Source organism: Pectinophora gossypiella, chromosome 15 (genome assembly GCF_024362695.1).
Source record: "Pectinophora gossypiella chromosome 15, ilPecGoss1.1, whole genome shotgun sequence".
Lineage (NCBI taxonomy): Eukaryota > Metazoa > Arthropoda > Insecta > Lepidoptera > Gelechiidae > Pectinophora > Pectinophora gossypiella.
This window is the reverse complement of record NC_065418.1, coordinates 6,940,497-6,953,172: the sequence shown is the minus strand read 5'-3', so window position 1 is coordinate 6,953,172 and position 12,676 is coordinate 6,940,497. Positions and strand designations below refer to the sequence as shown.

Genomic DNA, 12,676 nt, shown 5'->3' with positions numbered 1-12,676 from the left:
AAGCCAGCCCAATGCAGGCACATATCTCTGAAACGCATTTCTCGGGAATGTGGGCTTCCTTCACCGTTTACAGCGCGTGATAATAGATAGATAGATAATATACACTTTTGAGCACAATGGACACAAGATACACAGAAAATAGTTTATAGTCAAAACATGAATTCGAAAATACATTCGAGAATCAATGTTAGAGGCCCGTGCTGGGTTTCGAACCTGCGACCTCACAATGGGAGTCAAGCATTCTCTTGGAAGGACTAGGCTACCATGGCTCTAACGTATACTGAATGTATGAAATATAAACAATTTTATTAGAATCTTACACGGCAAAAGTGTGCAAGAATAACCCTCAGTTCAGACGGCGGGAACCGCGCGTTTTCGTACCACAGACACGTTGATCCATGGTACTTTGTGTTCTCAGTATTGAATTGGGCCATAACAATAAATACCTTATGTTAGCTATTTACATATACCTACATGTTTGTTATTGGTTTCTGAAAGATTAATGGTTTATATAAACATGAATTGGAAGTGGATTACTTATTCTCAGTAGTCTGTCCCACGACAATTATGTCGTGTATAGGTACTATCTTCTCTATTTTCTTCTACAAAGAACAGTAGGCTCTGGACGGTAAAAGCGCCGCGCGCGGTGCGAATTACGCGACGTAATTCGCGCTTTCGACCAATAGCCGTATGACGTCCATCTACGTAGATAGCATTCGTAACGTTTATTGGTCGAAGCGCTCAATATAATTCGGCGCGCGCGGCGCGGTTGTCATGCAGTTCCGGCAGAGGATCTAAACAGGCCACATTGGAGCGTAGCAGATTGCTATTTGACAATGTCAACCAATGACAAATAGCAATATTGCTGTTTTAGTAGAACTAATTCCATGTAGCCTTTTTAACCCCCCAGTACTTTTTGCATGATGCTCGGGCGAATGTTATGTACCTAGTAGAAAAGAGAAAAGATATACCTACTCCATTGCTGGTTGGTATGGTAAACTGGAAAGGGCTCGTAGCAATTGTCACCTCGCGGGTCAGCGCTAGAGGGGGCTACAGGGAATAATTCCTAATGGGATGGGCAGAGCCACTAGTCGGAAGACAACTTGGCAGTTGCTTTTGCTACGAAGCCTAAGATGAATATGATGAACCATAAACCCTCTGTGTCGGTTTTTAAGAAACGTCAGTGAAGATAAGCACTATCTGTTCGCGTTCTATGTTTTTTATTCGGTTTCACTCCTACATACAAGATACAATACAACCCCAATTTAAAGTCAAGGCTATAATTTGCTGATTGGCGTTCATGTTACGTGCGCAATTCGCCCGAGGACAACCGCAAACCTTGGACGTGCTTTCATCGCCTTATTTATAGGCCTATTCTACTCCGATCTATTTACTAGATATTAATATCGACCTAATATACTTATTTTGCAAGTCAGGAATGTTACAAAGAGAAATTACGAAATACCTACTTTTGGCGTGACTCAATTCTCACTGTTGACTTCATTTTCGACATAGGCGTGAAGATAGATGCGCGAAGCATGTGCGTGTTAAACGCGAATAATAACGTCATTTCCGGTTTCATGATGGCGTTAAAATAAAGCGAATTCGGCACATTTAAGGACACCGAATGGCGCGCTGTCACACGAACTCTGAAACAGCCATAACTCCAAGGTTGAAGATGAACTATAACTTTAACGACGGCTGTTTCAAACTTGTCCTACAAGCACTCTTACATGTGTAGCTTGTCGTGGCGTGAGCACCAGCAAGGGATTTTAGAATGCACCCACTAATTTTAAAATCAGAGAGAATTTTAACAGTAGTCCCGTTTCCATTTGTCCAGTTAAGGAGTTGTCATTTGTTTTGTCATCCCTAAAACGATTATACTAACGTACCTACACATGGGTCGCTTCTGGCACATGTAGGTATGTTGAAAATCGCATTAGGGTTTAAAAATTAAAAAGTTTGATTAAATCTAAGTTAATAATGGTACCTACTTACAATTTAAATCTGAAATCAGAATCATTTATTCAACGTAATTATCATGGATAAACTTGTTGAAGGTCAATGTAACATTTTTGAATTTACGTCATTTCGCAAGGTGTTATGGCTGAGGAGAAGAAATGGCAAGAAACTGCAGCAACACATCTTTTAAATCAATCTTATTTGGTGGTCATGCCAAGATAAAGCACGCGTCATAACTAGCCTTGTAGATACGGTTGCCTGGTACGAATGTCTCTATGCATCGATTTTATACATACAATGACTCAAGTCAGTCGGCACTATGACTTACACCAGTTAGCAGGAACACACACGTCTTCTAGACGATCAGCTGTAGTATCTAGTTAGGTATTTCGCTTCCTAAGTAGTAGACAACGAAAACATGGGCTTTCTTAAGTTTCATTGAAAAAAAAACAGTCCTTTATTTTTGTAGTCACAAGTCCATTGACAGTTATAAAAATGACGACAATGAAAATTGGAGGGAAGAAATGGATAAGTGAAGAGACGTCAGATGAAGAAGAAATGTTCAACCATTGTAGGGAAATGGAAATGGTATGTTTTGCGATAACGAAGGTCGTTTTAGACGCGGACAATAAATGGAGAGGATCTGGCGGCAGACACAATCACCATTCCCTGTCCAACCGCAGTTATATTATGGAGCTGGTGAATATTCAAGTAAGTTCATTTTCCAACCTTCATTTACTTTTTTCCACGTTGGTCTAAGAGCTAGCTCGGTGAGATGTGGGTAGTTCTCGTGAGCTTATGTTTATGTTATCTTTTAAGTCATCGACCAACGATTAAATGTTTTTGTTCGAAAGTTGGAAGTTATCATCCATTTGCAGTTATGTAGATTAAATTTTTAGTGAACCGACACTAATAGCAAAATAAAGATCGTTTTATATCAGTAGAGTGACAGAAAATAACTTCAAGTAAGTAGTTAATATTTCATATTGATAAAAATATTTCCTTTCTTCAGGTGCTGGATCAAATAATAGATTACTTGGCAAAACTAGTGAAATCCTTCTACAAATTAAATCCCAAGCTGGCAAGACTGAAGAAAGCCAACGGTTTGGTGCAGAGTAAACACGACCACATCTTCGACAAGCTGTGTAGCACCAGGTTCATTATGCTGCAGTGCATCAATGGCCTCATTACCACGATACTTAGCACGTGTCTGCATAGAGAAGATTGTAGGAAAATGATTGAATCTTGTTTAAGGTAAGTAGTAAATTTCAACGCTGATGGTTGGAATCTATTTCAGGCTGGCAAAAAACAGAAATAGGATTCGGCTGTTGCGGCGAATATACCAAATTCACCATCCTCTCTGGGACTGTAAGTATGTAACGTATAGGTATCTCGCTGATATTCGAAATAAATAATATGGCGTCTAATTTAGGATTTCAAACACCTTCAGACACGTGCGAGTTTAACCTCGGACGTTTCGTTTCAGTATCATGTGGGTTATGAGGTGGATTACCAACCCCATCAACCCTAGTGTTAGAGTTACTATTGAGCCGCTAAATACCCTTGACATGACTCATTCAGTTCTCGTTTTGTTTCAGTTTAGTGTCAATATACAACCACTTCAACGGACTGAGCTACAAGAGATTCGCTTCAAAGTTCAGCATCTGCAGTAACACGTACCCAAGCACTATAAGCGAAACCAAACCGATTACACTTACCAAAATCGTACAGGTAAACTAATACAACACTTCAACCTCCTGAGTCCCAGATGTCTAGACACAATAGTTAAGCAATGAGGTTTGTATTTAAAGGAACTTTGGGCTTTAAATTGACAAAACGCAAACCAACAAGGGGAAAACTTGCTTGGACGTCACATCGCCAATACTTACTTTCTAGGCTTCGTTTCCCAAAAAAATATAGGTGGCGCTGTACAGATTTTCCTGCGTTTTACCTTCTAATTTCATGGATAACAGACATACGCATCTTTTATCTTTGTTTTTGTGTATAAATACCCTTACCCTTGCCTTTATTATTACACTCAGGCCTTATCAACACATCTGCCACCCATTATTATTCTGATCAAAATAGAGAATAAAATTATAAGTAGCAACATAATTCTATACGTATCTGATCCAAATATCAAGTAACAATTATTTTTATATATGCCTCTGCTACCTCTTACATTGTATTTTTGTATAATTATGCACCGCGAGCAATGAGAAAATAGGTAATTGTCACGTTAAATCTGAACAGCGCCATCTTTGGGGAACGTAGCCTAAAAAGTCCGTCATTGTATGGACTTTCTTTAAGCTATTTGTAATTGAACGGTATATTTTCAGATCTTGTCGAAAAGTCGTGTAGAAATCAACTGTCATCGTTTGATAAACTGTCTGCTAAGGGTGTACAAACCTGAGGAAAATTCGGATAACGACTCTACCACCAGCACTTCAGAGAGCTTGGAGATTTATCAGTAAGTATCTTAGACATGCATGCGCCATAAATTCGGTTCTAGATATTCGTAGACAAACGATAATATGGCTTTATTTGTATGTCTTGAAAACATGCGATTTTTTCAACCTATTGGCGTATTTAATACGAGGATGTTAGTGTTGTGCAACTTCTTCACGATATTCAATTAAAATAATACTAGCCTTTCGCCCGCGACTTTGTCCCCGTGGACTTCAGTTACCGCGCGGTTTTTTGCATCCCCTTGGGGGATGATTTCCGGGATAAAAACTATCCTATGTTCTCCCCTAGGTCTCAAACTATCTCCATACGAAATTTCGCCTGTTTTAAATTGATTCAGTATGAACAGACAGACAGTTACTTTCGCAATTATAATCTTAGTGAGGATTCAGTAAATCAGACTTTCAGAAGCTTTCCACAACCTTTATTATTAACTGATTACCTTGTACTGCTTTTGTTTCAACATTCTCCGATAAATTTCCTCAATAAGTATAATATTATAATGTGATTTATTTCTCAATCAGCACTCTAACGAAACACATAACACCACCGACGTCGACAACTTCGGTGTCGGTAGAGAAGCGTCGTGAAGCGTTCATAGAGCACAAGAAGGCAAGGATGAAGCATGCGCAAAGCCTTGTCGAAGTGAAGAATGAACACAACAAGAGACTCAGCGAAACCACACAAAACTCTGATAGCGATGTCGCTTATACCTCCTTGCTCACCAATGCCCAAGTTATTGAGAATGTCTTTAGTAATGAAGGTAAAGGAGAACTTTCTATTTCATAATAGAGATGAGATGTAGTGGCACGAATGTTCCAACTGGGCACCCTCAGGCCTGTTGCCTTAAATTTTGTACCGGGTGGGAGCCAGTACCAGTGCTCCCCATTTGTCCGGCCAAGTAGTTAATGACATATCCGGCAAATCTACAATAAGTCACGTCAAAAAAGGCACGAATGTAGGCTGTTTATCTTATTCGTACGTTAATGTAAACATTGTATAGTAGTGATATTACTTGTGATTATTCGTGGTTCTGCCCACCCCATTAAGAATGGCGGGCGTGAGTTTATGTAATGTACATACATGCATACGTCTATGCCCGTACGCTTGCCTCTCAATTTGTGGTCGCAGGTGCGAATGCAGCACAGGCCTAAACCAATGATTGGCGAATTTATTTTCGAATTCATGTTTGGATCATAAATTTTTATCACGTGCTCAGCGGTGAAGAAAAATATCGTGAGGAACCCCACATTCCCGAGAAATGCATTTTCGAAGGTATGTGACCTAACCTGTATTGGGCTGGTTTTCCCTTCGCGGGTTGGAAGGTCAGACAGGCAGTCGCTTCTGCGGACCTGTCAAATCGTTCAGGTTAGGTAAGCGGACCCTGTGAAAAACGTCACATCATTAATTTAAGAGCCACGCTCTCGGCATTCGTTATTCTGGTCTATCAAAAGCCAATTCTTTCACCTCCTTTTAAGACACGATGTTCGCCTTCTCTTTAATGTGTTCCATGTAAACTTTTCTTACTACAGAAAACGTAAACAGCATTCTACAAGGCGAAGAAATCTACATTGAAATACTTTTGGATACAGTTGCAAACAAGTCTCCTACGCTGTTAGGAAATACTGGCGTGAGGAAATTAAAATCAGGTAACATCTATTTAAACATTGCTAGAACTTTTTTAGCTTATGGCTTAGTAGAAATAACTTGAGAATGAAGTTGGAATAAAAGAAACAATTCAACTGATTCAAAGATAAGTAAATTACAAAAAAATAAAGATAGGTAAATCGCTTTAAGTGATAAGGCCGCCATTTGCCATGTACTTAGTTAAGAGTATTTTTGTAATTACTTCTTTTTGTTTTGGTGCAATAAAGTGTATTTGTATTCTATTCTATTGTAAATTATAAAATACTAATCAAGAAATAGAAGGAAGTCTAAGATGATCAAAAATCAATCTCATTTTTTTTAAGACTTATTTTCGAATTTTAATCACGAATTAAATCACAATGAGGATAATGGTTGACTGTTTTATTGATGACGTCACTAGGAAAATATTTCCATACAAATTCAATAGAAAATTTTCGTTTTGACGTTTCGTAAAAGTATCTGAATTGACTAAGGTGCTAAATAGCTTGTTATTTCAGCCTTTTCTTTTTAATTTAGCTTTGTTACGTTATCAAAATAATCGGAAAGAATTTGCCGTGATATTCTGCTTAATTTCAGGACGAGTACAAGCCAGTAAAAAAGCTGCTCATAAGGTTACGGAGTACTATCAAAATATTCTTTGGGGCGACGTAGGTAGTTGTCTGGAGCACATAGTCCTTTGGTGGTCTTCGTATCCTTTAGCTACGAGGTAATTTGGTATTCATCATTATCAACCTATGTCCACAGTAAAAAGACAACAGCTGGTTAAACAAAGACGAACTTTCCAGGCTACGTTCGCCAAAGACAATATAGATGGGGTTGTAGAGTTTTAACGTGATAATTAGTAATTTTACTGTATTGGTTCTTAATTTACATTATATAAGTTTACTCCCATAGCTCAACTTATGTGGCCGAACCCTGATTACCAAGTCACAGGCCTGTGTGCTTAGTTTGGTTTATCAGAGTTCAACAATTAATTTGTACAACTTTGTTTCTTATAAATAAATAAATAAAAATACCTATTTTCTCATTACTCGGGTACATAATTATTCCAAAACACAATGCAGAAGTAGCATATATAAAAATAATTGTTACTTGATATTTGGATCACATTATGTATAGAATTACGTTGCTACCTATATTGATTCTCTTTATTTTGATCAGAATAAAAAAGGTGCAATAAAAAGGGTCATCATTTATACCCAAAAATAAAAATAATAGATGCATATGTCTGTTATCCAGGACATTAGAAGGTTAAATGAAAAAAATGTACAGCGCCATTTATATTGTTTTTGAGGAAACGTCTGGAAAGTCCCTCATTCATGGAAGAAAAGCTTAGCATACAAGTAGATACTCCAAATGTTGTTAGATGTTCGGATCTTATTATGATGAAAACCAACTCTACTTTTTATTTCCCCTTATGTTTTCTGTATCTTAGAGCAGAAGAAAATACTAATACAAGAGGTTTCTTTATTTTCAGATCCCCTAACACCAGTCAAAATCTAAGAGAATGGTTGTTCTTAACTTTTAACGATAACAGTAAGTATCAGTAACAATATACCTCTAGATTATTGCCATTAAATAAGTACATATATTGGCCCCGATTCCTGCAGACACTTATTAATTTAATTTTAAGTTATACCTGTCATTTTCTTATCCGCCGAAAAGGAAAGGGACGGGAGATTGACAACTGTTAATTTTAAAATGAATGAATAACCCGGGCGAATTAAATAGGCATCTCGCTGATATGCAACCTGTTTCACGTGCGTTGTCAACTTAATTCTGTCGGATTATTGGCCAACATAAAATTATGGGTGGGCATTTTTTTTAAATTCTGCCTAAAATTAACGTGTTCCATAAATTTTGTGTCTGTCGATTACCCGTCCCTTTCCTTTTCGGCGGATAAGAGTATGACAGGTATAACTTAAAATAAAATTAGACGATGCGTACTGGAATCAGCACCATTAACTTTATAGATACTCCGGAGCTGGTAAGAGCTGCACTAAGAATATTAGCCGACGCTTTAGGGTGCCATGTGACATCTACCTCATGGGATAAACACTTCGGGTGAGTAATATAGTTCTTTATAATTAAAACTTAAAACATTTTGACATGTAAAGGGTCCGGCGAAGCAGGGCCCGGGTGAAGGCCCATGTGACCTCGCAGTGGTAGTAGTTGAGTGAGTACTCAGTTCATCTTACGGTGGGTGGTCTCTGACTAAATTGGGAATATATTGGTCTTCTTCTTATCGTGTGGAATGTGAGGTGGAATACCAGCCTCATCAACCCTGGTGTCAAGGTTATTATTGAGCCGCCAAAGGTCCATGACATGACTCATGTAACGACTACATACTTACATCAGTAAGTAGTAACCGGGACCAACGGCTTAATGTGCGGAATATATTAGTAAGCTTTTATGTTGCATTTTGACATAACGAATTTGTTCTGATGCAAGAAGAAGAGATAATAAATTTTCCAGCCCTTTCCCTCTCTATTTCATTATCCACTGTTGAGTATAATTTATGAAAATTATGATAGTTCTGCTTGAATTTCAGTGCTACTTTGACAACAAATTTGAACCCAACATCTTTGAAAGTTTATCCAGATCTGTCACTACAAATTACTGAGGTAAGTCAGAATTACATTTATAGAAATCATTTTTTAAATGAGCAGTCTATACAAACTTGTCAAAAATTTCCATAGGTAAATTATTACAGTTCTCTCGTAATAATTTCTAGTGCACCACGTCCGGCGCTAACTTCGCTCAGATGCTCCAAGAATTGGTGACTCTCAACAACCACTGCGAGGTCACCTGGGACTATATACTTGGGGCTCCGTTAGAGGACTTGCCTCTAGTCGAACAGATACCCATTCTACATAGACTTGGTAAGATATGTTGAAGAAAACAGGCTTACTTTTACACGAGGAGAATTTAGCGATTAAGTTTTGGAATACCTGCTACAGAAACGTTTAGGAAAACGAGGAGTATATAGCAACAGCGCTGATAGTCTGCGGCAAGAACAAGCTGGTAAAGCAACGGAACGCCTTTGTCTAGCAATGAAATAATCTGTACTAAAATCATCATCTCACTAGCACTATCCCGTTTTTCACAGGGCCGCTTTAATCTGTACTAAAATGACATGATAAAATTTGATCTAAGAGATTTTTCGAATTACCCTAGGGGTTTTTGGAAACATTAGTATCATAATAATTTGCTTTTGCCTTTCTATTACAGATCACTCCATCCACACGTATCGACTATGGTGCTTAGCGGAGACCCGTCGTCTCGCTAATTCGTGGGACATGCACAATTTCTTCCTGGTAGCCCACAACGACATGCAAGCCTGCATGGAGCAACTTGTCAGCCTGAGGTTTGCTGATCATACGGTCGCTATAGAATCCGGTACGTACTAAATTCAGTAGTTTTCTTAAGCGTTTGGCTTTGGGTTCACTATCGGTGGGGGTTGAAAACCATCTACTAGACGACAGCACGCCAAGAGGCGGGCTCTAGTTTCTATGCAATAAACAGAACAACGGCAGCTACTAGTTTCATAGTCCCTGCCACCAGCGCCCCGCTTCTGTTGTCTAATTCGCGGTCATATTCAAAGTATTCGTTACAATTTACACTATTCTATTTCTATCAGTTGTGTCCCAAGTGGTGATTTTCCAATACCTGTGGTGTCAGGGTTACTATTCCTATTCCTAGGCGCCAAAGGCCCCTGATATGACTCATGTAACGACTACATATAGTTATATGGCTCATGTAATTTACGCTATTTAACTGTTTAGTATCGCACGATACATATCGTATTGAGAGAGTAACAATGTGATGTTCGAAAACTCCTTATTAATCAAGTAAATTCAAATAAATTTCAATTAAGGCCAGGTTCCTTTTGCAGGTAAAATCGGCGTTCACGAAAACGTATGCGCTAAGATGAGAGAGAAATTAGTGTCTGAAGTTAAAGTTAACATACAGAAATTGAAGGTAAAGGTATATTTATAATAAGAGATCCCAAAAAAATACTTCGTTATTTTATTAAAAATAATTGTGGACCTAGTCAGGATTAGTAGGTACATACATACACAAACTCATGCCTATTTCCCACTAAGGTAAGCAGATATTCCCAGACTATGGATTTCCATCTGCTTCGATCCTGACACCCTTCTCTTGCTTCCTCCAAATTCATCAATTGTTTCATACACGCGCGCCGGTTCAGAGTAGATATTAGTAGGGTCTCCCCAATTTATGTATGTGTATTTTAGGACGCAACAGAAGAGATACTGTTCGTACTATCATCGGTCTGTGCTACCACGAGTCTAGCCCACCTGACTATGATGTTCCCGACCAACGCAGAGTGGCGGAGGGTAACTCGACCACCTACAATAGAGTTCTCTGGTTATGTCCATGACTTCCTGAGTAAGATTTTTTTATTATATATGGATATTGATAAACCTATTACCAGATATATCGAACAGTAGAAATAAATTATGAGTTCTAAATCCTTTTTTAACTTTGTTCAGATACAATGCTTCTACCAGCAGTTAAAGCCACGACAGACATCGCTACACTAAACACAATATTGAGGATAATGGGCGAGTCGTGGCTTCATCATATTTATGTAGCTAAAGTCAAATTTACGTAAGTATTTATTTAAATTTGGTTTGTAGGTTTAGGTTTATATTTTCTTTTATATTAGTATAAGTAATTTCTAAATAATTTGTACGCGTATGTATGTCTATCTATATAATATTATACGTTGAATGTCTCTCTCGTCACGTAGGTCAGCTGGAAGAAATCTCTTTGTTTAGAGATAAGCTTACCTATACAATCTGTTTTCTTTGTATGCTCCTTGTGTCTGATTTATTGTGTACAAATAAATAAATAAATAGTATATGACCTACCTCAAATACTATTGTAATACTGGCGAAAACATGGTGATAAATAAATTTTTGCCTCCATAATCTACTAAAAAAAGAGGTATGCTTTTACGGGGTGTTCTTACGGAGGCGGATCGAAGAATTGACTAATCACGAACGAGAGAGCGATTGAAAAATCACTTTTTTGCTGTAATATTAAGGAACATACAAAAATATTGCGAAATACGATATAATTTTTAGTAAAGACGCAGCACTTCAACTATTGGCTGATTTCAATGAAGTCCGGAACTGGTTGAATGACTGCACGTTTCTGTCGAGCGAGGCCAAGAAGAAGATACTACAGAACGAAGTTTTAAGGTAAGTAAATTGATTAATTTTAAGTACAAATTAATCCTTTGCCTAGCAGTGAAACACTTCGGTCTAGACAAAAAAAAAAGAAGAATTACAAAAGACTATGCTTAAGACAGGTCGCAGTTTGTTCGAATCACGTACGAATGCGCAGGAACAATTCCAACTTTGAAGTAGTATGAGCTAGCACACTGAGTGTTAGTAGTAGTTAGTCATCGTAGACCAGTGTTCGCACGTGTACGCTCGAGTCGGTTTCGTACGAAAACGCACCTCGACCGACCTTAAAGTTAATTACAATTTCCTTTTGTAGGAGATGTGAGGGTGTTGGAAGACTCTTGTTGCACGCGCCTGGCGACCTGATATCTATGCAAGACTCCACTATGCAGTCGGCGCAACAAAGACGGAAAGAAGGTATACTTCGGGACAATGGAGTTGTCACATTTTTTCACAAAATTAGTCTAAAATGTTTAGAGACAAAGATTTTATTGCAAAATGTATATTATGAAAAATGTATAAATTGCCAATTAATACAGAACTTTATTAGATAACATAAGCTCACGAGTATAATCCCACTTGGGGTAGTCAGAGGTACATCCATCGCAAGATGAACTAAGTAGCCACACCTCAACGAGATTTATATACTTTATTATATTTGTATGCAACAAATTTTCAATATAATTAATTTAAAAATATTTCTATTCGCATATTTCAGAGAGCGACACCCCTGAACAAATGATGCCCGCAGAAATGTACGTACCGAATCAGAAGCAATGGCTGACGTTACGAGCGAAGAAACTGACAGGCCCGCTCGCTTTTACTATGTGTTGTATTGTATTCTGTTAAACAGATACCTATCTACATTTAACCTATAAATTATATTTTATTCCTTCCGAGTTTTCTTAAAAATACAAAATTTTCATATTACTATTAAAAGTACATGACAATTTACACAATATTAATACCTACGTATCGTATCCTTCAAATAGTTGAATCCGTCTCTGCGGACATTCCATTGTTCTAAATTTAAACAGATTTTTACTTCACAATAAAAATATATCTCTATAGTCTATGATTCACGTATAATATTTATATTCAAAAATCGTTCCAATTTACTATTGTTGGGATGAAATAAAAGTTTTATTTTCGATCTTGTTTGATTGACTATTTTATTGTGCTTCTGTTGACTAATTAACATAGATTGCTATTGATTCGTTGAGATTATAGATACAGTACAATAAAGAATGCTGATCGATGATTTTAAAGAAGAGACTTCTTATATACATTCAAATTGATGTTATTATTATTATTTACTCTTATAAAAATATTAAATTTTCATGTCCGTTTACGGTTGTACTCTTAAATATATACAAATAGGGTAT

At 37.5% G+C, this 12,676-nt stretch overlaps 1 protein-coding gene across 1 annotated transcript; it reads left to right on the top strand.

Moving 5' to 3' along the window:
• Nucleotides 1-2,207: 2,207 nt before the first annotated feature.
• On the top strand, nucleotides 2,208-12,155 carry LOC126372954 (uncharacterized). The gene is made up of 18 exons (XM_050018871.1): nucleotides 2,208-2,673; nucleotides 2,975-3,216; nucleotides 3,561-3,693; nucleotides 4,302-4,432; nucleotides 4,953-5,191; nucleotides 5,961-6,077; nucleotides 6,652-6,781; nucleotides 7,553-7,611; nucleotides 8,049-8,139; nucleotides 8,627-8,699; nucleotides 8,810-8,957; nucleotides 9,307-9,474; nucleotides 9,971-10,056; nucleotides 10,335-10,488; nucleotides 10,593-10,710; nucleotides 11,190-11,306; nucleotides 11,608-11,708; nucleotides 12,010-12,155. The coding sequence occupies exons 1-18, from the start codon at nucleotides 2,458-2,460 to the stop codon at nucleotides 12,138-12,140; spliced, it is 2,454 nt and encodes an 817-aa protein (XP_049874828.1). The 5' UTR covers nucleotides 2,208-2,457; the 3' UTR covers nucleotides 12,141-12,155.
• The last annotated feature ends 521 nt before the right edge of the window (nucleotides 12,156-12,676 follow it).